This window comes from Neoarius graeffei, chromosome 4 (assembly GCF_027579695.1).
Source record: "Neoarius graeffei isolate fNeoGra1 chromosome 4, fNeoGra1.pri, whole genome shotgun sequence".
Classification (NCBI taxonomy): Eukaryota; Metazoa; Chordata; class Actinopteri; order Siluriformes; family Ariidae; genus Neoarius; species Neoarius graeffei.
Genome location: NC_083572.1, coordinates 39,868,011 through 39,893,673, shown reverse-complemented (window position 1 = coordinate 39,893,673; position 25,663 = coordinate 39,868,011). Strand labels below are relative to the sequence as shown.

General features: G+C 41.3%; 1 protein-coding gene across 6 annotated transcripts in view; it reads left to right on the top strand.

Moving 5' to 3' along the window:
- The window catches only part of foxp1b (forkhead box P1b), a 402,937-nt gene that overhangs the window by 204,013 nt on the left and 173,261 nt on the right, over positions 1–25,663 (top strand). For all 6 annotated transcript variants that reach the window (XM_060919243.1, XM_060919242.1, XM_060919241.1 and 3 more), the window contains one exon: positions 887–1,056. In XM_060919243.1, coding sequence (XP_060775226.1) covers positions 898–1,056 — 159 coding nt within the window. In that variant the 5' untranslated portion in view covers positions 887–897. The remainder of the gene's footprint in view (positions 1–886; positions 1,057–25,663) is intronic.

Below are 25,663 nucleotides of genomic sequence, written 5' to 3'. Positions count from 1 at the left end.
AGCAATCCAGCGTCTGGTGGATATCTGAGCGTCTCGGCTCAGGAAGCGAGCACAGGCGAAAAGTACTCGTCGCCAAAATGCAGGAACTCGTTTCATCCTCTGAAAAACACAGGGCTTCGAAGCATAAAATCTTCCTGACATGCGACGTCGATGTAACGGATACATTATAAATACATTGGCCATACGTCCGGATTGTTTGCCGCAGCTGGCGCTTATTTACGTTCAGGCTGGGATTCTGGTGTAAACTCAGCAGCTGCGATGCAAATGTTTGCAGCGCAGTTTGATTTGGGACGACTTTCGGCAAGAGCTGTCGGCCATTAAAAAGCCATCGAGGCCACGGTTCTTCTGGGAGCAATCCGAGTAAATATATCCATTTCAGCCGAATGTGTTTTGTTTGCGAGCGAGCGTGTGTTTTCTTGGGCTCCTCTGCCGAGACTTGCTCTAGGGTTGTGTTCCCATCCCTCATCCCTCATTCCCCCCCCTCCTCCCCCTTTCCTCCATCAGACCCCCCACCCCCACCCCCGAAAGAAACGGAGAAACAGAAACGAGCACTACTCGATATCTCACAACCTGCACCCTTTTTTGGTCAGGATACTCACAGATGTGTCATCTCTGGAGGATCTAAGCAGTTTATCACCATGTGGGAAAGTGTGTGTGTGTGAGTGTGTGTGAGTGTGAGTCTTTATGCATGTCTGTGGGTGGAAACCATCAGGCTTGAAAGCAAACAAACAAGTCCAGTCCAACTAGGAAACAACAGGAAAATCTCGCAGAAGAGTCAACTCGAGCTCGTCACTTCAGCCTGCTGAACCCCAAAGTCTGCTCATGCGTTTCACATCCCTGACGTTGTTTTAACAGCTGCGTCTTTTTCCGTATCTTTTCATCACAGGCCTTTAAGTCATGATGCAAGAGGCGGGGACAGCGGAGGCGATGAGCAACGGAACGGCCAAACATAACGGGCTGGCGGCCGAAGGCGGGCTTCGAGACATACGATCCAAGAGTGCCACACCTTTCTCTGACATCACAGCTGCTAACCTCATGACCCTTCAGCAGCAACAGGTAATGGTGATCTATCTGGCGTGTGTGTGAAGGTTTTTGATCATGCAGCCGGTTCAGTCAGTCACACACACACTTGCTCGCTCGCTCGCTCGCTCACCTGTCCTTTCTGTAGCAATGTCATCGAAATATCCCCCTCTCTCTCTCTCTCTCTCTCTCTCTCTCTCTCTCTCTCCTTTTAAGTGCCCATTAATATTTCATCATCCCTCCTTCTCCAAGCACATAAACACATTATTATGATTATTTATGTATCCTGAAGGTGTCCTGCATTTTTAAAACACTCTAAAGTGCTCTTCTGGCAGTTGCGCGTCCGCTCGCTGACGTGTTTATCCGAGCACGCGTTCCAGTAAAACAGTTTGCAGAAACGTAGGCGCGCTGGAGTTCTCGGACCGTGGCGGCTGCACATCTGACACGACACGTCGTCAACGTAACGCAATCTGGCCTTTTAAGACCCGCCCCAGAAATGTTTTTGCTGTCAGCCCGGCTTTTTGTGTCAACACGAGCGTCGGCCTGCGACAGCACAGGCGAAAAGGGCTGCCGCTTGAAAAGATCAGTGAGCCGCATACTGTCTGTGCCCCAGGGGCTCATGGGAGGTGGTGTCAGTGGTTGTTTGGTCATGACGGAGCGACGCTCTGATGTAGCTGTCAGTCGGCATCGAAACAGCTGTCTGTAAACACAAGGGCAGCGGCTTGGCTTTAAAGCGACAAGCGATGATGGCTTTGAAAAGCTTTACATATGTTTTGGTGTCGCGGTCGCCATTTGATGGCAACTTGATGGCAAACTTTGAAATATCTGAACATTATAGATGTTTCTGCGAGCTTCAGAAAGTTACGGGGACACGGCTGTAAGGAGGCACGACATCTGATTTAAACTTTTTTTTTTTTCCCCGATATCAGCAATAATATAATCTTTATATATTTAAAACAGCAAAAGCACCTTCTTTAAGGTACATGAATCAAATAATGAAAGGTTTATTATGACGTTTCGATTTCTCCAAAAGAGCCAGTATGTCGTGTGATCCAGCAAAAGATGACGCTCCAGCTGATTACAAAGCTAAGCTGCCAAATAGGAGTCTGGATCCTCGTTGATTGGCCGACAGACCGACTCTCCCCCACCTGTCGAAGGGCCGAAGCTGAACGCGCAGCGCCCCGATGTTGGCCGCATGAAAATCACAGCCATGCTGAATTCATTAGTGCCGTCGTCACACAAAACCATGGATGAAACTTCAATAACTGCAGGCCACAGTTGAGTAAACAGTTGCACTGAAATTTAATTCCTGTTGACTTTTCCTTCGTTCTCTGCCAGAGGCGGGTTCTGATTCGCCCGACTAAAACAACAAGAGTTCCAGCTTTGATGGATGTGAGAGGAGAAGAGGGACAGAAAGAGATCTCTGGGTGAACCAGAACATGTTGCTGGGGAAAAAAAAAACAGTGAAGATTGAAAAAAGAATGGATAAGAGAAAACGTATCTGTGGAAGAGTGTGGAGCATGATGTGGTAGTCCGATATATGGATTTCTGAGGTTTTATTACACTAAACACCAGTGAGGTCCTCAGCTACCACTTCTGCACGATTAACCTTTCTGGTGGCAGTTTTAAACATTCAGGGGAGTGTTATTACAACTCTGTTTTCTACAGTGTCTTGCAAAAGTATTCATCCCCCTTGGTGTTTGGCCTACTTTGTCGTATTACAAGCTGGAATTAAAATGGATTTTTGGAGGGTGAGCACCATTTGATTTACACAACATGCCGACCACTGTAAAGGTGCACATTGTTGTTTTATTGTGACATGAACAATAATTAAGATGAAAAAAAAAACAGAAATCTGGAGTGTGCGTAGGTATTCACCCCCTTTCGGATGAAACCCCTAAATAAGAGCTGGTCCGACTAATTCACTTCATAAGTCACATAATAAATTGATTAAGATCCACCTCCGTGCAATCAAAGTGTCACATGATCGGTCACATGATGTCTGTATAAATCAACCTGTTCTGGAAGGACCCTGACTCTGCAACACGACTAAGCAAGCAACATGAAAACCAAGGAGCCTCCAAACAGGTCAGAGACAAAGTTGTGGAGAAGTATAGATCAGGGTTGGGTCATAAAAAATATCCCAAACTTTGAATATCCCAGGGAGCACCATTAAATCCATTATAGCAAAATGGAAAGAATATGGCATCAGTACAGTCCTGACAAGAGAAGGCCGCACACCAAAACTCACAGACTGGGCAAGGAGGGCATTAATCAGAGACGCAACAAAGACACCAAAGATAACACTGAAGGAGCTGCAAAGATCCACAGCGGAGATGGGAGCATCTGTCCATAGGGCCACTTTAAGCCGTACACTCCACAGAGCGGGGCTTTATGGGAGAGTGGCCGGAAAAAAAGTCATTGCTTAAGAAAGCATGTTTGGAGTTTGCCCAACAGCATGTGGCAGACTCCCCAAACACATGGAAGAAGATTCTCTGGTCAAATGAGACTAAAATTGATCTTTTTGGCCATCATGGGAAATGCCGTGTGTGACACAAACCCAACACCCTGAGAACACCATTCCTACAGTGAAGCATGGTGGTGGCAGCATCATGCTGTGGGGATATTTTTCATCTGCAGGGACAGGAAAGCTGGTCAGGACTGAAGGAAAGATGGATGGCACTAAATACAGGGCAATTCTGGAGGAAAACCTGTTTGAGTCGGCCAGAGGTTTGAGACTGGGACGAAGGTTCACGTTCCAGCAGGACAATGACCCTAAACATACTGCTAAAGCTACACTGGAGTGGTTTAAAGGGAAACATTTAAATGTGTTGGAATGGCCTAATCAAAGCCCAGACCTCAATCCAGTTGAGAATCTGTAGCATAACTTGAAGATTGCTGTACACCAACACAATCCATCTAACTTGAAGGAGTTGGAGCAGTTTTGCCTTGAGGAACGGGCAAAAATCCCAGTGACTAGATGTGCAAAGCTAATAGAGACATACCCCAAGAGACCAGCAGCTGGAATTGCAGCAAAAGGTGGCTCTACAAAGTATTGACTTTGGGGGGTGAATACCTACGCACACTCCAGATTTCTAGTTTTTTCATCTTAATTACTGTTTCTGTCACAATTTTTTAAAAAAAATGTGCACCTTTAAAGCGGTCGGCATGTTGTGTAAATCAAATGGTGCTCACCCTCCAAAAATCCATTTTAATTCCAGCTTGTACTGCGACAAAACAGGACAAACACCAAGGGGGATGAATACTTTTGCAAGACGCTGTATATTTTGGATCCAAAATATGACATCTCAACATATAGTGATTTTTCAAGAACACTTTGGGCTTTGTTTTCCTGTCAGTGAGAGAGTAATTATTTGGTTAATGCTGGCATTGTTAGTCATAAGCTTTTAATATTTGCGCTCTGTTGCTATTTTTGGTGGGTTTGAATGAACGTGAAACGACACAAAAAGGGGTGTGACGGTCAAAATCTTGCAGCGTGGTGGAATTTTCAAATTTAAAAACGTGTTTGCTGCGTCCTGAGATCTCGTCTTAACAGTTCATAATGCAATCTTTTCCTGACCTCGAGTGCAGCTTTGCAAGTCTTTTCAGCTCCATGAAAGCCAGTTTCATGTGTTTTTACTCTTTGTGTCACCCACTTCTGCATAAATAGATGCCCGAATACTAACTCAGTACAACAGATTCATTGTTGTTTATTATTTGGCCTCAGTAAGAGCAAACATCTCTATTGTGGTGACTAAAAGCTTGAGCCTTAGCGTACTTAACTCTTTACCCCTTTAAAGCAGTTGCTACAGCCACCCTTGTAAATGTACTGTACAACCCCGATTCCAAAAAAGTTGGGACAAAGTACAAATTGTAAATAAAAACGGAATGCAATGACGTGGAAGTTTCAAAATTCCATATTTCATTCAGAATAGAACATAGATGACATATCAAATGTTTAAACTGAGAAAATGTATCATTTAAAGAGAAAAATTAGGTGATTTTAAATTTCATGACAACAACACATCTCAAAAAAGTTGGGACAAGACCATGTTTACCACTGTGAGACATCCCCTTTTCTCTTTACAACAGTCTGTAAACGTCTGGGGACTGAGGAGACAAGTTGCTCAAGTTTAGGGATAGGAATGTTAACCCATTCTTGTCTAATGTAGGATTCTAGTTGCTCAACTGTCTTAGGTCTTTTTGTCGTATCTTCTGTTTTATGATGCGCCAAATGTTTTCTATGGGTGAAAGATCTGGACTGCAGGCTGGCCAGTTCAGTACCCGGACCCTTCTTCTACGCAGCCATGATGCTGTAATTGATGCAGTATGTGGTTTGGCATTGTCATGTTAGAAAATGCAAGGTCTTCCCTGAAAGAGACGTCGTCTGGATGGGAGCATATGTTGCTCTAGAACCTGGATATACCTTTCAGCATTGATGGTGTCTTTCCAGATGCGTAAGCTGCCCATGCCACACGCACTAATGCAACCCCATACCATCAGAGATGCAGGCTTCTCAACTGAGCGCTGATAACAACTTGGGTCATCCTTCTCCTCTTTAGTCCGAATGACACGGCGTCCCTGATTTCCATAAAGAACTTCAAATTTTGATTCGTCTGACCACAGAACAATTTTCCACTTTGCCACAGTCCATTTTAAATGAGCCTTGGCCCAGAGAAGACGTCTGCGCTTCTGGATCATGTTTAGATACGGCTTCTTCTGGGAACTATAGAGTTTTAGCTGGCAACGGCGGATGGCACGGTGAATTGTGTTCACAGATAATGTTCTCTGGAAATATTCCTGAGCCCATTTTGTGATTTCCAATACAGAAGCATGCCTGTATGTGATGCAGTGCCGTCTAAGGGCCCGAAGATCACGGGCACCCAGTATGGTTTTCCGGCCTTGACCCTTACGCACAGAGATTCTTCCAGATACTCTGAATCTTTTGATGATATTATGCACTGTAGATGATGATATGTTCAAACTCTTTGCAATTTTACACTGTCGAACTCCTTTCTGATATTGCTCCACTATTTGTCGGCGCAGAATTAGGGGGATTGGTGATCCTCTTCCCATCTTTACTTCTGAGAGCCGCTGCCACTCCAAGATGCTCTTTTTATACCCAGTCATGTTAATGACCTATTGCCAATTGACCTAATGAGTTGCAATTTGGTCCTCCAGCTGTTCCTTTTTTGTACCTTTAACTTTTCCAGCCTCTTATTGCCCCTGTCCCAACTTTTTTGAGATGTGTTGCTGTCGTGAAATTTCAAATGAGCCAATATTTGGCATGAAATTTCAAAATGTCTCACTTTCGACATTTGATATGTTGTCTATGTTCTATTGTGAATCCAATATCAGTTTTTGAGATTTGTAAATTATTGCATTCCGTTTTTATTTACAGTTTGCACTTTGTCCCAACTTTTTTGGAATCGGGGTTGTATATACTGTTCACCCTGAGAACATATTTACAAGAAAAAAAAGTCTAAAGACAAGGTTTTAGACAAGGCATCATATGTCGTCATTATGGGATATACACGGGGTCGTCATACACTGTAAAAAGTATACCCTTCCTCAAATTAAAAAAAATGATGTCCGTTTGTCACATCTAAAATATTTGACTTCACAGAATCTAAATTGAGTCACTTGTTACGACCTGATTCTTTTACGTTGACATAAACGATATTACTGCACTTGACCCAAACTTAATTGTTCTCCTTGATCTAAATGAATTTCTTTGCATTTCAGTTGCTGAACCAAACTAATATATTGACATTGAACCAATCTAATGTTTTTACATTGCACCAAATTAACATTAATTAATATGTTTGCATTGACACCAGTTAATTCATTTACATAGTCAAATCACATTTTTTACATTTCATTTGATTTTACGTCAAAAATAATTTGCAATTCCCATCTTAAGCTCTACAAACCACTAGACAAGACACTTGGCCAACAGTTTTTTTTTAAACTCCTTTATTCCTCAGAGTAAAAAAGGAACATAACGTGGCAGCGTGTTCAGACCGACTGAAATGAAACATGTCAGTGTGTTGCCGCTTGCGAGAGATGTAAGACAAATAGAAAAAAATAGAAGAAACACCTGCATCTGCTTTCTTACTTGCGTTTATTCTTCGATGCAACCCAAGTACGATGCTAATCGTTCCTCCTTCCCGCCGGAACAGAGCTCTGATACTCTCCACTTCTTCACGTGCACTTGTGCAGTGCGCATGTGCGACTCACGTTTGACTCAAAATAAAAATATTACATGCTGATCTTTTTTTTTTTTTTTTAACAGTATGTTTTGAGAGGAACCAAAAACTTTGTTTTGTGTCCTTTGTAAGTATATTTAGTTCCGTCCAAATCAAAACGCAAAAAGAAAGAGTTTCACAATCAAATCAATGATTTTACAATGTGTTCAATGGTAGTTAATAGATTGAATGAACAGCTGCATGCAGCACTTTTTACAGTGTATGTCGTCATCTAGGGATATACACGGGGTCGTCATACCGTATGTCATCATTAAGGGGTAAAGAGTTAAAGCGGAGACGGCGTCTGTGCAGGTTGCGCAAAGACAGAACTGCCGTCGTGGCCTCACAGACGCGCATAATCTTTGTGGTTTTGTATTCACAATCATGTCTGAACGCTCCGATCACAGGCTTGTGAGTGTATCGTGTGCTCATCCCCCATGTCTGTGATGCACAGGCAGAGTCTCTGCACTAGGGGTGGGTATTGCCAAGGACCTCACGATACGATACGCATCACGATACTTGAGTCACGATACGATACTGCGATATATTGCGATATTCTACATAGTTCACTGAAAAATGTAAACGCATTATGCATCTTAAAATCCGAGTTGTATGTACATCAGATGATAGTGATAATTCATGGGACAAACTGAGTCAAAACAACGTAATTCTAATTATCCATGCCATTTTATTGTAACTATACAAGCGCAAGTTACAACATATTTGCAGGAACAACACACTGTCTGGAACACATTGAAAAGTGCAGTGGGCATCTTAGTCTCCCTGAGCACAATTATGAAACAAAGTGCAGTGTGGGTCAGTGTCCACACACTGAAACTGAATTGAAACCTCAGTGAATCACGTTTCTTCTGAACTTTGAGTAAATACTCAAAATAAAATGCAGTGTCTCACACACACTAAAATTGAAAATGCAAAATAAAGTGCAGCTTCTTGCCTTTGGCCTTAAGTGACAAAATTAAGTTCACGGTTACAGTAAGTCACACATCACTGAAGTAGACGGGAGGACTTTCCAGTGTAGTTTGCTTCGGGTCGGGTTTCGGTGGCTCCGGCTGAGCTAGTATGTCGGGGTGGTGTCGTGCTAAGTAAGTTCGCAAGTTTGTTGTGTTACCTGAATATCTAATTGGAGCGAAACAGGTTTTGCAAAGTGCATACTCTTTGTCCAGCTCACTATTTGTTTTTTTTTCTCCTTTCCTTTGGAATCCAAAGTGCCTCCAAACATCTGCCTTAAAGTTCGGCGGCGTCTCTAGGTTTACGTTAACAGCCATGCTTGCTTGTTTTTTTTTTCCTCACTGCAACCACCGGGAAAAAAAGAGAAGACGAAGAGTGCCTTGCAGTGAGGTAGCGGCACAGCGACACCTTGCGGAGCGGAGGTGCGGAAGTCGTACTGGATTTACAACCCGTCTGAAACATGATTTATTATTTGAAAAAATATCGATATTCAAATTTTGAGTATCGATATTGAATCGGAAGACAAAGTATTGCGATATATCGCCGTATCGATCATTTTGCCCACCCCTACTCTGCACGATGTCCATTTCCTGTACAGTTATGTCACGGCTGGTGAAAGAAAGCCACACTTTGTCTCTGCTGAGACCTGACGAAACGTCTTTACACGCAGGCGTTATTAAACAATTAAACAAGCACGTTTCATTTGCTTAGTAGCACGATCAACGCTGTTAGGATACCGATAGCATTCTACGTCAAACTAGCACTTTCACGTTCTCTCTCGCGACCTCTCTTTACATTTAGACCCGCTCTCAAAAGATGATTTCAGAACCATCGAAAGATCCAATAACTCATAATACTCCCACATATGTAAAGCTGTAAAAGTGTGATTATTATTTTTTTTTTTTTTTTGCCACCATTTGAGCTGCATGAAGCAGATTATCAAGATTTAAGTTCTTGGGCACAGGGCTTTAATTCTCACATGATGTGCAGCGATTGTTAAATCACACACACAGACAGGAGATATTGCTTTTTTTTAAAAAAAAAGGTCATCTTTCAACCGTTCAGACGCCGTGGGTTTGCTTGTAATGCGATCAGACCTAATTACTGTGAGCTTTGATGGAAAAAACAAAACTGAGCACGAATCTGGCATTTATTATGATTTGGAAACAAACTATTAAATATAGTTGAGGTTTATACTGCACAGTATAGCATGGATATTTTATTTGAATTTGTTTACAGTGAAGAAGCCATTCCTAGGGGCAAAATGCACACCGTGTGTGTGAGAGACCAGTGTGTGTCATTCATTCTGTATTTCTTTTTCTCTTTAAGCCCTGATATCTCTATATTTTTTATATGAACCCTTGCAAGGTTCTTTTTACCACTATGAATTGAGCTAAAAAGATGAAAGCGAGTGGGTGAGTGAAGGAGATATTATTTGACTAGATATAGCAACGGTACGCCCAACCACACCTCTGAATAATGTGTCCATTCAAACCCAACTGCACCATGTTACCAGCTGCACTGATGGTCACAAAGATGCCCGGAAATAGACGACTGCACATGCGCCATGATCCTGAAAATAGAGCTCTTCATAATAACTTCCTTTACAGCCTGACAGCTTCCACTTGACTCTCTGGGTAAGGAAAAAAAAAAGTGTCTTTGCTTATTTTTTCCATATATATATATATATATATATATATATATATATATATATATATATATATATATATATTTTTTTTTTTTTTTCTTCCCTGAAGATGAATGAATTAATTCCAATTACGGATTCAGAGTGCAGAGTTGATATTTATTGTTGATGTGCTTTTGCATGTTATCAAATGTACGCTGCCATTCAAAAGTTTGGGGTCACCCAGACAATTTTGTGTTTTCCATGAAAAGTCACCCTTTTATTTCCCACCATAAGTTGTAAAATGAATAGAAAATATAGTCAAGACATTTTTCTGGCCATTTTGAGCATTTAATCGACCCCACAAATGTGATGCTCCAGAAACTCAATCTGCTCAAAGGAAGGTCAGTTTTATAGCTTCTCTAAAGAGCTCAACTGTTTTCAGCTGTGCTAACATGATTGTACAAGGGTTTTCTAATCATCCATTAGCCTTCTGAGGCACTCAGTGCGTTTACATGCACATGGAGAAAATCGAATTTCTGCCGTAGCTCGACTGAAATCGAAGTTCTAAATGCCATGGAAACACCTTAGCTCGGCTGAAATCGAACCGAACTGGATTTCTCGTAATCGAGCTACGCGACCTAGATTATGCGATTGTAGCCGAGCTACTTAGTGCATGTAAACCCTATCAAGCTACGTAGTCGAGCTACTTACTTCAGCACTGCCCCTTCCGGAAGTGACGAGTGACGAGACCACAAGCGGGAAACACGACAGCCTCGGTCGGCATGACAACAGTAGTAGTAGCGAGCAGCAGAAGGAGGAACAACATCTCTCGATGTTGCTGTCCTCGTCGTCGTTCTTCTTGTGAGCACGAAACCGATAACTTTGTTTATACTCTTGAATAGCTCTTCTTCATGACGACAACTGGAAGTGTACCAACACGATGGGGCATGTAGCGCCACCTGTGGCTCGGGTGCACAATGTACCTCACACAATAGCTCGATTTCCTTGTGTGCATGTAGGATTGGATTTCTCTGGCACCCCTGCTGGGACCCTTAGCTCGATTACCGACAGCAGCTCGATTTGGATGTGCATGTAAACGTACTGAATGAGCAAACACATTGTACCATTAGAACACTGGAGTGAGAGTTGCTGGAAATGGGCCTCTATACACCTATGGAGATATTGCACCAAAAACCAGACATTTGCAGCTAGAATAGTCATTTACCACATTAGCGATGTATAGAGTAGATTTCTGATTAGTTTAAAGTGATCTTCATTGAAAAGAACAGTGCTTTTCTTGCAAAAATAAGGACATGTCAAAGTGACCCCAAACTTTTGAACGGTAGTGTACATGCATTCAAGGAGTGGCCTTTAGTGCGAGCGTTACTGTAACGGTGAGATGAGTCTGAAGCCTCGGAATGTAACACGTGATTAACAGGTTAACTGTAAATGTCATTTCATTTGTCATGCTCGTGTAATTACCAGGTCTTGTCAGTGTGGGGAAATAAGGAATTTTAAGCAGATTGTCAAAGGACAGACGAGCCTGAAATGTTGTCTGTCCGTCCCAATTTCAGCCTGACGGTCCGAAGGCCTAGAACAGCGCTGAAGAGCTTTAGATGCCTGGAGATGGCTTCTCAGCTATTTCCAGGCACGTTTTTTAGTGATCTTCAAAGGCCAGATTTCACTACAAAGTAAATATAATTTACAAGGAAATGTCAGAAGATTCAAGAAAATCATGCTTAAAGTTCTACCCCAGAAACCAGTAGCACACACAGGTCGGTTCCATGTCTAGAAAAAAGTATGGGAGGGCAAGGACGTTCCACCTGGTTACAACTTACCGGTACTTATATACTGTATAGGTCCTATAATAACACTCATGAAACATTTAGATCAACCGTGACTTTTTTTTGTTTATAATAAGTCCATAAGAAATTTAGTAGTTAACAATTCTTCCATACCAGAGTTAAAATTTTGAGGACGAGATTCCAAGTCACTTTGGAACAAAACAATTTTTTAAAATGACTCAAAACGAAACATGCCCTGCGTCCGAAATCGCGCTCTACAAGTATCCCACAATGCATCACGAAAAGTAGTGTACACCGATGCTCACTAACCAAAGCAGTATATCCCATCATGCCTTGCAGTCGCGCTGAAAGAAAGAAATCAAATTAAAAGTCTCAAATTTGATTTAATAAAAGACAGCGGCAAAGAAGAAAGTATTCAGCCGTGATTTAAAAGAACTGAAAGATGCAGGTACTTTGTATTTATTAATGTTGGAAATGCACTCAGTATAATATGGATTTATCATAAAAACACATGCATGTATTTATTATTTTGAAAACCCACCAGACAACTGATCTGGCACGCTTTAATTGTGCGACAGTAGTGACGTAAATAGCAGCGCGACGGAGCTGCGTCCGAAAGCGTTTTTTTTTTTTTCATTTTACCATTGAGCTTACTATATAGTCCTCTATATAGTAATTCCCTATATAGCGAGTGAGCGATTTCAGACACAAGAATGGTAAAATCATTTGGCATTCAGACTAAAATCTGCTGAACTAGAACGTAGAAAATAAAAACTATATTAAAATATAAATCTACATCCTACAAAGCATATGACGATGACTGTCATTCTTATTATGAATTTTAAAAATGCATATAATAATAACAACATAACCATTGATTGATTGGCAGTTTGGCACTAATCATAATATATAGTACATACTGTACTGCAAAGTTTCCTGTAAACTGAACTCTTAATCAACTGACTGGATCCATCAGATACTATCAACCCTAAAGCACTAGTTCAACTGCATTGTGTAATAAAAACAACCGTGAATACTGAGATTATTATCATTATTATTATTATTATTGTCTTATTTAGTGTGAAACTCAGGGAGAGGGAGGTGCTTGTAAAGGGCTAGGACCTTCGGTGGCCAAGTTATGAATTTTTAAAGTCAGGCCCATGGGGCCTTTTTTACACGCCGTGTTACAACAACGTATTCGCCCAGGGTAACATATAGAAGAAAACTGGAAGTAGATTAGACCCATATCTTTACAATTTTTTTTCATGGGCCATCCGGTCTGGTGCTTTTGAAATACAGATGGACAAATGCGAAAATGATCATTCAGTGTCCGCCGGTCTGGCCTTATTTCCCCACACTGTCTTCTTATTTTTTTAATATTAGTCGGATACCCATCCCGCTTCAGTTTTAAAAGACGTAACTTTTGTTTATTTTTTTTTAACTTCACTTATATGACCTGTCGAGGTCTTTTTTTTTGTTTAGCATGCGTTGGGTAGATCAAATTTCTATTTGATGGATAATTAAACAGACTTTCCATGGTTTTCATTTCGATTGGCACTCTGTTTCCCATGTTCCCCTGTGCATACATGAAATAATTTTTACAAATATATATATATATATATATATATATATATATATATATATATATATATATATTCTGATGGTGTTAATTTGATTTGATTCAGTGTTTTATTTGTATTGCACTTTTCACAACAGGCATCATCACAAACTAGCTTTACGATCTAGGTATAGATTTGATTCTTAATGATGGATAGAGATGAATTGTGGATTATTAGGGTGTGTGTATAATATATACCCATTTCCAGAAAAGTTGGGATATTTCTGTGATTTGTTAATTCGCATGAACGTTTATTTAACTGACAAAAGTACAAAGAAAAGCTTTTCAATAGTCCTACTGACTGACTTTTTGCAAATTTTGTAAATTTACAAAGTTTTGGATTCTGTAAATATAAACAAAGTTAGCATTTGATCCCTGCATCACACTCAAAAAAAAAAAAAGTTGGGACTGAGGCATTATTACCGTTGTATTACATCACCTTCCCTTTTAATAACACTTTTTAATCGTATGGGATCTGAAGATACTAATTGTTGCTGTTTTGCAAGTGGAATTTTTGTCCATTCTTCATTAATATGAGACTTCAGCTGCTCAACAGTCAGTGTCCATCGTTGTCTGATTCTCCTCTTCATGATGTGCCATACATTCTCAATAAGAGACAGAGCTGGACTGGCAGCCGGCCAGTCAAGCACACGCACTCTGTGTCTACAAAGCCACAGTGTTGTAACCTGTGGAGAACGAGGTTGGAAATGTTGTGTGTGTGTGTGTGTGTGTGTGTGTGTGCGCGTGCGTGTGTGTGTGTGTGTGTGTTGCCCTCCATGCCCCCCCTCCCCCGTAAAGATTAGTAGAAAGGGTTCTAAAAAAAAAAAATCCACCTTTTGGTAAAGTTGCTTCATCTCACACTGAAAAAAAAAAATCCAACCTTTAATTGAAATAAATTTATTCTGGGAAAAACAAATCCCTCATCAAGAAATAATTATTTTCAACAAAAACACTATTATTGGCACCCCTGGAAATGATAGTGAACACAATGTACCTGAAGCATGTTTCCCATTTAAATTGTACATTTTTGACTTGACTGGAGCATGTAGGAACTTTCAAGCTGTAATCCCTGACTTTCTGATTAACTGAAGTACAAATATGAGGTGACACAGAGGCCAAATTCTCTGTGGGTCTGGCTTTTGCTCGCTTTTGTCTAGTTTGCCCCATTTTAATCATTTGCTTCTGATTTGCTAATGAGCATCTGATTAGTTGATTATTTGATAGTTCAGTTAGAAAGTGTTGATTGGTCGTTTGCTGAAACTCCAAAACATTTTTTAACCCATAGAAAAGCTCAGCAGAAAATTAATCTTCTAAATTCATAAACTAATAAGCTCTGAATCCTTTGAGAACATGGCAGGAAAAAAAAACAAAACCTCACAAACCTGGAGCTTGGCATGTCATCAGTTCTTGTTAGGGAACATAACTATGAAAGACAGTGCTCATTAATACATATGGAGGATAAAATAATTGTAATCTGTTTGATCATCTCAGGCCTGACGGGGGAATTCATCTTGCCACACTAGCTAGATTGGGGGAAGTAGACCATAAGCTTCATTTAAACATCTCCATACGAAAGTCAAATCGCTAGCATCGCTCTCTTAAAAAAAAAAAAAGATATGTGGCCCTCGATAGGAGTGTTTCAGCTTTCAGAATTTGAAGCCTTGGATTATCAGCGCACAGATTGAAGAAAGTCTTGCTGTGTTGCCATAGTGTGTGGAGCCTGTTAAGACTGACTTGTTGGAGTTTGTTTACACCATTTGCATATGTTCACTCAGTGCTGGTTGGATCGTTAAACGCTCGACTGGTCTTTGATATACCAGCAGTCGAATCAATCATGATCTGCAAGCAAGCAAGCCTCATATAAATTCACATTTCTATTCAGTGTAAAAACGTACACCAAACCAAATTCCAAAGGCATTGTTAATTTAACTATTTTTGCACGTTTTTTTTTTATTATTATTATTTTTATCCCCCGCTGGCTGAAAGGCCCGAAGGGGGATTATGTCATGGCGATTTCCATCCATCCCAGGAAGGGTACTCACCTTCTGAAATCAACCTCTCTCACAATTTTCGGAGGAATTTCACGAAACTTGGCAGGATTCTTTGTTATATATCAGTAGTACGCATATTGTAATTTCATTCAGTTCGGTCACATTTTACCAGAGTTACAGCCCTCGATTACCAAACTTGTACTTTGACACTTTCATGAAGGTGTGCTCGCCTTCTGACATCGACTCCTCTTGCAATTTGTGGACGAATTTCTCGAAGCTTGGCCAAAAGGCCTTGTTATATGACGCTAATATGCATATTGCGATTTAATTTCGTTTGTGAACATTTTCCCACAGTTTTGACCCTCGATTAAATAACTTGTACTTTGACAATTTCATGAGGGTCTTCTGAAATCGACTCCTCTCACAATTCTTGGAGGAATTTCACTAAACTTGGCAGAAGCCTTTGTTATATGACAGTTATACGCATATTGAAATTTCGTTTAACTTGGGCAAATTTTCCCAGAGTTCTGCGCTTGATTATTAACAAACTTGTACTTTGGCAATTTCATCAAGGTGTGCTTGCTTTCTGAAATCAACTTCCCTCAAAATTTTTATCTCCCGCTGGCTGAAAGGCCCGAAGGGGGATTATGTCATGGCGATGTCTGTCCCAGGAAAGGGTACTCACTAGGGATGGCGAAAACTAAAAAAAATCTTGACCGACCACCGAGCCTCATTAGCCGGTTAATGTCGGTTAACCTATGAGTTTAAACAGGGAAGCAAACGGCGCGCCTTTTAGCGGATGCCGCCTTTTTCACAGCTGAATCGTGCAAAGATCCGATTTTTTTTTTTTTTAGGGGGGGCGTTGGAGTGTCTGAATAATTTCATCAGAGTAAATTCTGTATGCTCAAAGGAAAGCAATCGGATCTGCACGATTCAGCCGTGAAAAAGTCGGCATCTGCGCCTTTAGTCTGTGTGGAGAGATATGATCTGCAATAACATGCATTGTTGGCTACAGACCGAAACATACTTTCAGAATGCACTGGCCAAGGCAGGACTAAACTCCATGTGCCTTCTAATAATAAAAAAAAAAAACAATAATAATTTGTAAGCTAAAAACCCCGTGTCTACACTTTTTTCTTTCGCCAAGTGGCAGCTGTGTTCAACTGGGGCGGGACATGACTGAATGGGTGTTTCTGATTTGTTAGCTGTCTTTAACTGGGGCGGGAGGGCGGGACATGACTGAATGGGTGTTTCTGATTTGTCAGCTGTCGTCCTTACACCGCATGGCATGCCCCAAGCGTTTACAACACAGAATTCCAAATCCTCCTCTCCAAAATCGGCAGCTTCAAAACTAGTGATTTTTTTTTTTTTTAACCGACAACCAAAAAAAAATTAACCGGTTGACGTTGATTCGGTCAACCACCGGTCAAACGGTCATCGGTTAACATCCCTAGTACTCACCTTCTGAAATCAACTCCTCTCTCTCAACTTGTGGAGGAATTTCACAAATCTTGGCAAAAGGCATTGTTGTCGGTAGTACGCGTATTGAAATTTCGTTAAATTCAGTCACATTTTACCAGAGTTACAGCCCTTGATTAACAGCTATGGACTTTGACAATTTCATGAAGGTGTGCTCGTCTTCTGACATCAACTCCTCTCAAGTTTTGGACGAATTTCTCGAAGCTTGGCGAAAGGCCTTGTTGTACGACGCTAATACACATATTGCGATTTTCATTTGTGAAAATTTTCCCAGAGTTTTGACCCTCGATTAAATAACTTGTACTTTGACAATTTCATGAGGGTCTTCTGAAATCAACTCCTCTCACAATTCATGGAGGAATTTCACCAAACTTGGCAGAAGCCTTTGTTATATGACAGTTATACGCATATTGAAATTTTGTTTAATTTGGGTAAATTTTCCCAGAGTTCTGCCCTTGATTATTAACAAACTTGTACTTTGGCAATTTCATCAAGGTGTGCTTGCTTTCTGAAATCAACTTCCCTCACAATTTTTATCCCCCGCTGGCCGAAAGGCCCGAAGGGGGATTATGTCATGGTGATGTGAACTGAAATCAACTCCTCTCACAATTTTTAGAGGAATTCCACCAAACTTGGCAGGATTCTTTGTTATATGTCGGTAATACTGATATCGCAATTTCGTTCAATTCAGTAGCATTTTACCCGAGTTATGGCATCATTTCCAGCAAGGGATATTGTGCTCTCAGAGCACTCTTGTTTTTAGAAAGTATCCAAGTACCGTACGTTGATAGTAATGTATCCATAGTTTCTCCTGCAGTTAACTCACTGATAAAGGCTTCAACTGAACATACTGTATGAGACCAAGTAGATACTGAATGACTAGAATAGATAATGAATAGAAACCAGTGCTGGAGACATACAGGAATTCACTCCAGATACCGGTAGGATGCCAGTCCATCTCAGGGCACTGTGCACATATACGTACTTATTCACACTTGGGGCAATTTAGCATGGACAATCTGCCTACTTGGACAGTGGGAGGAAACCTATGCGGACACAGAGAGAACATGTGAAACTCTATCCAGAGAGTAACCTGAGGTCAGTACTGGGCTGCCTGGATTTAAAAAAAAGTCAAGTTTATTTGTATAGCGCTTTTAACAATAAACATTGTCGCAAAGCAGCTTTACAGAATTTGGACGACTTAAAACATGAGCTAATTTTATCCCTAATCTGTCCCCAATGAGCGAGCCTGTGGCGACGGTGGCAAGGAAAAACTCCCTCAGACGACATGAGGAAGAAACCTCGAGAGGAACCAGACTCAAAAGGGAACCCATCCTCATTTGGGCAACAACAGACAGCATGACTATAATATTAACAGTTTTAACATGAAGTCAGTTTCGTTGATGATGTAACTCTTCTTTGATGGAAACTTGAGTGCAAAACTGTTCATGACAACTGCGGTCCTAAAGTTAGCAAGTCAACTGTAGTCCTCAGCCATAAAAGCATTACTGTAAGAGTCCAGAGCGTCCTCCAGGTGTAACCCTCAACTGTCCTCATGGGGCCGTCCTTCACAGGAGCGATGCGATAAAACTCCGACCAGGATCAAGCAGGTCCGAGGGGCAGAAGAGGCCAGCATCTCGATCTCAGGACCAACATGACGATGAAGTTGCATGGGCAAATCCTAGACATCACATCTTCTACTTTTCCACACTATACAAGAATGTTTTATAGCTTGCGTTTGTTGCCTTGAAAACAAGACAGATTCTTCTCTTTTTGTTCCAGCTGCTAGTAGTTTTTTTTTTTCTTTTTCTCCTGTGTCTTCTTTCACATTTTGATCTGCTTCATTCTGCTTTCCAGCTGGTTTGACGTTGCTTATTTGTTCAGCAGCTGTGTAAAAGTGTAAGTGACTGGAATTTCCCCGTTTAAGATACACATATCCTCACCCGGCCACGTAAGCATGTCGCCAGAGATACCACCAGAAGTCAGGTGGATCAGAAAGACTTTGCTTCCTCAGAATAGTCCAAAAATTGAGGAGGTTTTTTTTTCTTCTTCTTTTTTCTTTTTTTTTTCTTTCCTCCCACCCAGATAGATATCAAGCTTTCTGGAGCCAAGGGCAATTTTGGCATGAAGTGAAATGTATGCAGATCCTGTAATGCTGTAATGACTGACTGCACTTGGTGACTGCTTTTCAAAAGCTGGTTTTGTCATGTGCACCCTCGAGCTATGAGAGAACTTGTGGTTTTCAGCATTCTCTTTTGATGAGGAAGTGAGGATGATGAGAGTGATAAAAATAAAATAAAAAAAGGGGGGGAAAAAGACAAACAGGCCGATCATATGCACCAGCAAGCTTTTTGTGGTGTTTTGTGCCTTTTTTTCTTCTTCGTTTTGATGCATCTGCAGCCGAAAGTATCTGCGAGTGCACATACAAACAACCTCTGCAGCAAGAAGGAAGTGGCTTTTTACGGCTGATGGAGGATTTAAATCTTAGGCTCGACGACTATAAGTGCACATAAACTCACCTGTAATTAGCCTGTAACACACTCCAACGCCCATCCCAAGCTGTCATGGACGATATGACGAGGCGCAAGAATGTTTCTGTTGTCTCCACCGAATCTCTTCTCGGGCACAGTTTGATGATTTATGAGCATTTCTGCCGGTGCATTTTTAATCACTTGCATGCTCGAGCAAACCGGTGTTGACTTGTACTTATGGACTGCCAGTAATCACCCTCAACTCACACGCACGGCTGTTGAATATTTAATATCAGCGCCCTGCCTCATCACAGCCATCTTTTAATGAAGTTTGAGGGCTTGGAAATATCCATCCAAGCCTTGTGTCTGCTCGTCCCAACACATTCCATCAATATCAAAAATTAAAAAAAAAAAAGAAAGAAAAAACAAAACAATGGCTGAATAATTGCTTTTCTTTTATGGAAGGGCAAACCCGTTGGAGTTTGCTTTGTCAGGCTCATGGATGCTTTAACTTTGTTACAAATTACAAGATAAGGCAAGGCAATTATGATTTTTTTTTCCCCCTTCTCTCTGTCCTTGGATGAGTGCAGTTGTCTGTGACATTGCATCGAGAAAGATGGGGGGAAAAAGAAAAGAGGTCGGCTCAAACACTTTGAGTTCGAAGCTCGCTGAAATGGCACACACATCTTCCATTATGCAAACGTGTACATGGTGCTTCATGGAAAAGAGGTGATGAACAGAGAGAGAGAGAGAGAGAGAGAGATTCTGTGTAGATGCAGATGAATGCATTCAGCGGTGAGGAGCTGATGGAAGACAGATGAACAGAGCGGAGAAGCCGGATTAAAATAAGATTCACGGATGTCGCTGGAGCATTCTCCTTTCTCGCATTCCTCCTGTCTGCTCTCGTCCTCTCAGACATCCGCTTGTAAACTTTTGCAGCCAACGTCGTCCGGTAACGTTGGAGCGAAATGACAGGCTTCCAACTTCCTAACTTATTGCGAATCGAGACAACAGGGATAAAGATCAGCGTTATGACACTGCATATTGCCTCAAATTGCTTTATTGGTAAAATGATAGTGCTTCCTCCAATTTCAATAATTTTCTGGAATCCCTCGTTGAACGGTTTAATTGTGTTATCACCCAACTTGCAACATCTGTCTTTATCCTGGAACAGATGACAGTTTTATTACAGGGTGAATTTCTTTGCTGCGTCTGCCAATTGATGGGCAATCTGATTCATAATCGTAGCGATGCAATGGAAATTAAACATTAAGGGTGCTTGTATGTAGAAAAGGCAAGGAATAATTATTCTCCGAAGAAAGCGAACCTGCAGAAAGCGTGTCACAGAATACTCCATCACTGCGTTTTTTTTTTCCCGCGGAGGACCAAGCCAGCCTGTGCAATTTCACCATATTGTCTTCTAATTGCGGCAAGCAATATCTCCACTTTAAAAGCGATAGTTTCAGAGCGCCGAAACCGTAGCGCTGTTCTTCCAAACCTGGCAACCCGTCCCATGTCGGGGTCTCGCTTTCATAGTCAGGGCATCGGAGAAGATTTATTATCGAGCCTAGCGCCCATAAACCAGAGTGCTACGATGATGCGCAGGTCATATATATGTACGTAGGGCAGATGGAGAGAGTTTACTGCGCCGCGGGTTAACATCCTGTTTATAGTAATTCATGGACGAGTTGTTTGACAGTGAGGTAAAGAGTGTGTCTGGGGCTGGACAGGAAAACAGGACCAAGTTGCTCGACTAAAGGCTGCAGCGCCACACCGCTAATGGATTTCAGGTCAAACGGTCAGTCGACGGAAAAGTGCCGAGAGCGAAGTAGTGTGTATTAATGCGAATGATCTGTGTGTATGCCTTTTTTTTTCCCCCAAAGATCCGTTGGCCATCCCATTGTTCTTCTTCCCATATTTACAAAGATGATGTAAGCGCTCACTGTCTCATTCTTGACCCCTCTTCTTAAAAAAAAGTGTGTGAGAGAGGGAGAGGGAGAGAGAGACCTCCCATGTAAATGATGCCTGCTATGCTGGTACCATTAAGAGCATGAAGCACCTCTCATTGTCTGCGCTAGGCTTTGATGATGTAAAGAGGGGAACTGTAAACTTGGAGCAGGTGTTCCAGGCAGCTGGGGGAATGAGGCGGCCCTCGGCGTCGCTGGTGTTGTTTTAGTATTAGATAGCTTATTCGAAGGGCTCGAAACCCCACCAGGGAGGATTTCAGATGAACACGGAGCCTGTATTTTTAACCCGTAATGAATGAAACGTCTCCCCCTACAGTGGGGCAAAAAAGTATTTAGTCAGCCACCAATTGTGCAAGCTCTCCCACTTAAAAAGATGAGAGGCGCCTGTAATTTTCATCATAGGTACACTTCAACTATGAGAGACAGAATGGGGGGAAAGAATCCAGGAAATCACATTGTAGGATTTTTAATGAATTAATTGGTAAATTCCTCAGTAAAATAAGTATTTGGTCACCTACAAACAAGCAAGATTTCTGGCTCTCACAGACCTGAAACTTCTTCTTTAAGAGGCTCCTCTGTCCTCCACTCGTTACCTGTATTAATGGCACCTGGCAGATTCTACCGTAACTGGATCCATTAACCACTTGCCCACAAAATAAGACATTTTTCTTGTCCTTTTTTTCAGTGAGGTAATATTTTCAAGATTGAAAATATGGTATTTGGTCTTCTAAAACAGCACGTCTTTTAAAAATACACCGAGTACATCAATAAAAGATTTTTAAAGAATAAAGTTCTATTTCTTTGACATATCTGACAGACATAACTCCCATTTTAAAAATCACTTTCATTATCCCTGTTGCTATCGTCAGTGAATTTCTGTCAGATGACCTGACGATAGACTCGGCCATTATGGATCTTTGGTAGTTATCGTGTGGAAGCAGGCTTTATCATTTTTGGGTGTCAACAGATAGAGTTGAAATAGATTAACAGCGAAAAAACTATTTTGTTCACGAGAGAAGCCCACAGTTATTTTTAAAAAATGCTATCGTCAGTCTGTCAGTCAAATGCACCTGACGATAGCAAAATTCAAGCCCTCGCCACGCACATGTTGACTGACGCAAAGAGGAAATTCTACTGCGCATGATTTTTGTGACAGCAGACATTTACTTCCGGGCAAGACTTGGAGTTCTGACAGCTAGATTTCATCAAATAAATCAAGGTAAGAGTTTCAGTCAGCTATCCTGACGATAGAAATTTTTGACGATAGAAACATTGAGAATATATTTGTGCATTCATATTTACATTTTTCTGGAGGAAAACTATCGTAAGTTGAGAGAAATCAGAGCCGCTTGCGACCCTTTCAGCCGACAGGCCATTTCAATGTGTTATTTCCCCGCGAAAGCGACACAGTCGTGTCTATCATCACTGTTCTGACAATTATTGTTGATATTTCAATTTTGAAAATAAATTTTATCTTTTTTATTTCAATATTTTATTTTATTATTTGGCTCTAGTGATGAGGTATTTAATATTATTACTAAATTTGTCAGATTAATAATGTAAGAAACAGTTTTGTTGCTATTGTCATCTAGAGTGTCTGTCAGAATATGATGGTAGACGTTAGTTTGTCTGTCAGGTTTTGATGACAGAAACCGATGTGTTTCTATTGTCGTTTAGCATGTCTGTCACCTCAGGCTTTTATTAATTAGTTACCAGGACTACTGTCCTAAAATTTACTGTGAATGTCCAAGACCCCAAATGCTACTAGAAAAACTTAATAGAATGATCAAAATAATCAATTCAGCAATTTAAGGAGATGGGACTTAACTGGCCTCTGTTATGGTAGAATCTGCCACCTGTTTGAACTCGTTATCAGTATAAAAGACACCTGTCCACAACCTCAAACAGTCACACTCCAAACTCCACTATGGCCAAGACCAAAGAGCTGTCAAAGGACACCAGAAACAAAATTGTAGACCTGCACCAGGCTGGGAAGACTGAATCTGCAATAGACCCCTTCGCATTTTTGTAAACAAACCAACCGTTGCTAGGATGCGCACGCAGCCTGGACCCAGAAACAATGGCGCTGCCCATAGACCGGCATTATGAGCTGTCAGATTATGCAAAACAATTGTCGCTACAAGATCGAGAATGCTACATAAATAAGTTAACTCTAACAAGTGGACATCGCCTACCGGATCTGTATTTAATTAAAGAGTGGACGGACGATGTTAGTAAGTTTTCCTCTGATACCTGAAGGCAGTCATACTATTTACAAAAAATGTCAAACTCAAAAAAAAAAAAAACTATTTACAAAAGTAGCCTGCCATCAACATTCTGGTTACAGCGAGACTACAACTTGATTAACAATGGGACATTCATATTCATTTTGTTTTAATCAAATGATGCCAGTGATGTGATGGCAATGTGGCTTTAGCTACAACAGCAAATCCCAACACTAAACAGCAATTTGCAGGAGGTGATGGCATGAAAGGAATGACAGTGTAAAGAGTGCAGCTAAGAGAAATCAGAGCTGCGTAAAAAGCGAGAGGCAGAGAGCAGAAATGAAACTGAACGGGGCGGGAGCTACAGTAGGTTAGAGCAGTCGACGTAAGTTGGCATTTAGAGTGAGGGCACACAATTTTACCTTTCCACCCTTGCTTTAAAATTGTGATTTTCAGCATACACAAATAATGATGGCACAAAATCTGGACTGCTTGAGTCAAGCGAGACCTCTCCTACAAACAAAATTGCATGCAAAGCCAAGTTAACATGCTAACAATGTTCATTACATTGTGTAACTATGACCCAGCTAATCAGACAAACGCTACCAAAGTATTTTGCTACATCAATAAACGAAGACTAGAAAGAATAAAAAAGAAAGATTTAATAAATAGCCTGATCTTACCTGTGATGAAGTGGGCGCTGCAAACCCGTGCATTTTTGATGGTGCTTTCATCCCAGTCTACACGTTTGATGGCTTGTAGTCATAGACGTTGGCGATTTTTTTGGAATGGGTGAGATCCTGCTGGAATTCTGTACATTTTAACCCCATCACTGCTACGATTCTGACACCCGACAACACAACAACTAGGCATTTCTTCCAAATATTTCTTCTCGTCTCTACCGTCGCTGAGTCTTTTTTGGGTCCAGGCTGCGCGCGCAATTTCCTCTTACGTATGAATGACGTTTACTGCGAAGGGGTCTATAGGTAAGCAGCTTGGTGTGAAGAAATCAACTGTGGGAGCAATTCTTAGAAAATGGAAGACATACAAGACCACTGATAATCTCCCTCGATCTGGGGCTCGACGCAGGATCTCACCCCGTGGGGTCAAAATGATCACAAGAACGGTGAGCAAAAATCCCAGACCCACAAGGGGGGACCTAGTGAATGACCTGCAGAGAGCTGGGACCAAAGTAACAAAGGCTACCATCAGTAACACACTACGCCGCCAGGGACTCAAATCCTGCAGTGCCAGACATCTCCCCCTGCTTAAGCCAGTACATGTCCAGGCCCATCTGAAGTTTGCTAGAGAGCATTTGGATGATCCAGAAGAGGATTGGGAGAATGTCATATGGTCAGATGAAACCAAAATAGAACTTTTTGGTAAAAACTCAACTTGTCGTGTTTGGAGGAGAAAGAATGCTGAGTTGCATCCAAAGAACACCATACCTACTGTGAAGCATGGGGGTGGAAACATCATGCTTTGGGGCTGTTTTTCTGCAAAGGGACCAGGACGACTGATCCGTGTAAAGGAAAGAATGAATGGGGCCATGTATCGTGAGATTTTGAGTGAAAACCTCCTTCCATCAGCAAGGGCATTGAAGATGAAACGTGGCTGGGTCTTTCAGCATGGCAATGATCCCAAACACACCGCCCGGGCAACAAAGGAGTGGCTTCGTAAGAAGCATTTCAAGGTCCTGGAGTGGCCTAGCCAGTCTCCAGATCTCAACCCCATAGAAAATCTTTGGAGGGAGTTGAAAGTCCGTGTTGCCCAGCGACAGCCCCAAAACATCACTGCTCTAGAGGAGATCTGCATGGAGGAATGGGCCAAAATACCAGCAACAGTGTGTGAAAACCTTGTGAAGACTTACAGAAACCGTTTGACCTCTGTCATTGCCAACAAAGGGTATATAACAAAGTATTGAGATGAACTTTTGTTATTGACCAAATACTTATTTTCCACCATAATTTGCAAATAAATTCTTTAAAAATCAGACAATGCGATTTTCTGGATTTTTTTTTTCCCTCATTCTGTCTCTCATAGTTGAGGTATACCTATGATGAAAATTACAGGCCTCTCATCTTTTTAAGTGGGAGAACTTGCACAATTGGTGACTGACTAAATACTTTTTTGCCCCACTGTACGTCCTTCTTTCTCATAAGCGAAGACTGTCGCAAAAGGATCAGTCAAGAGAGCCAGACGTGCTATAAAAAAAAAAGAGAGAGTCTCGACTTTTTTCTTTT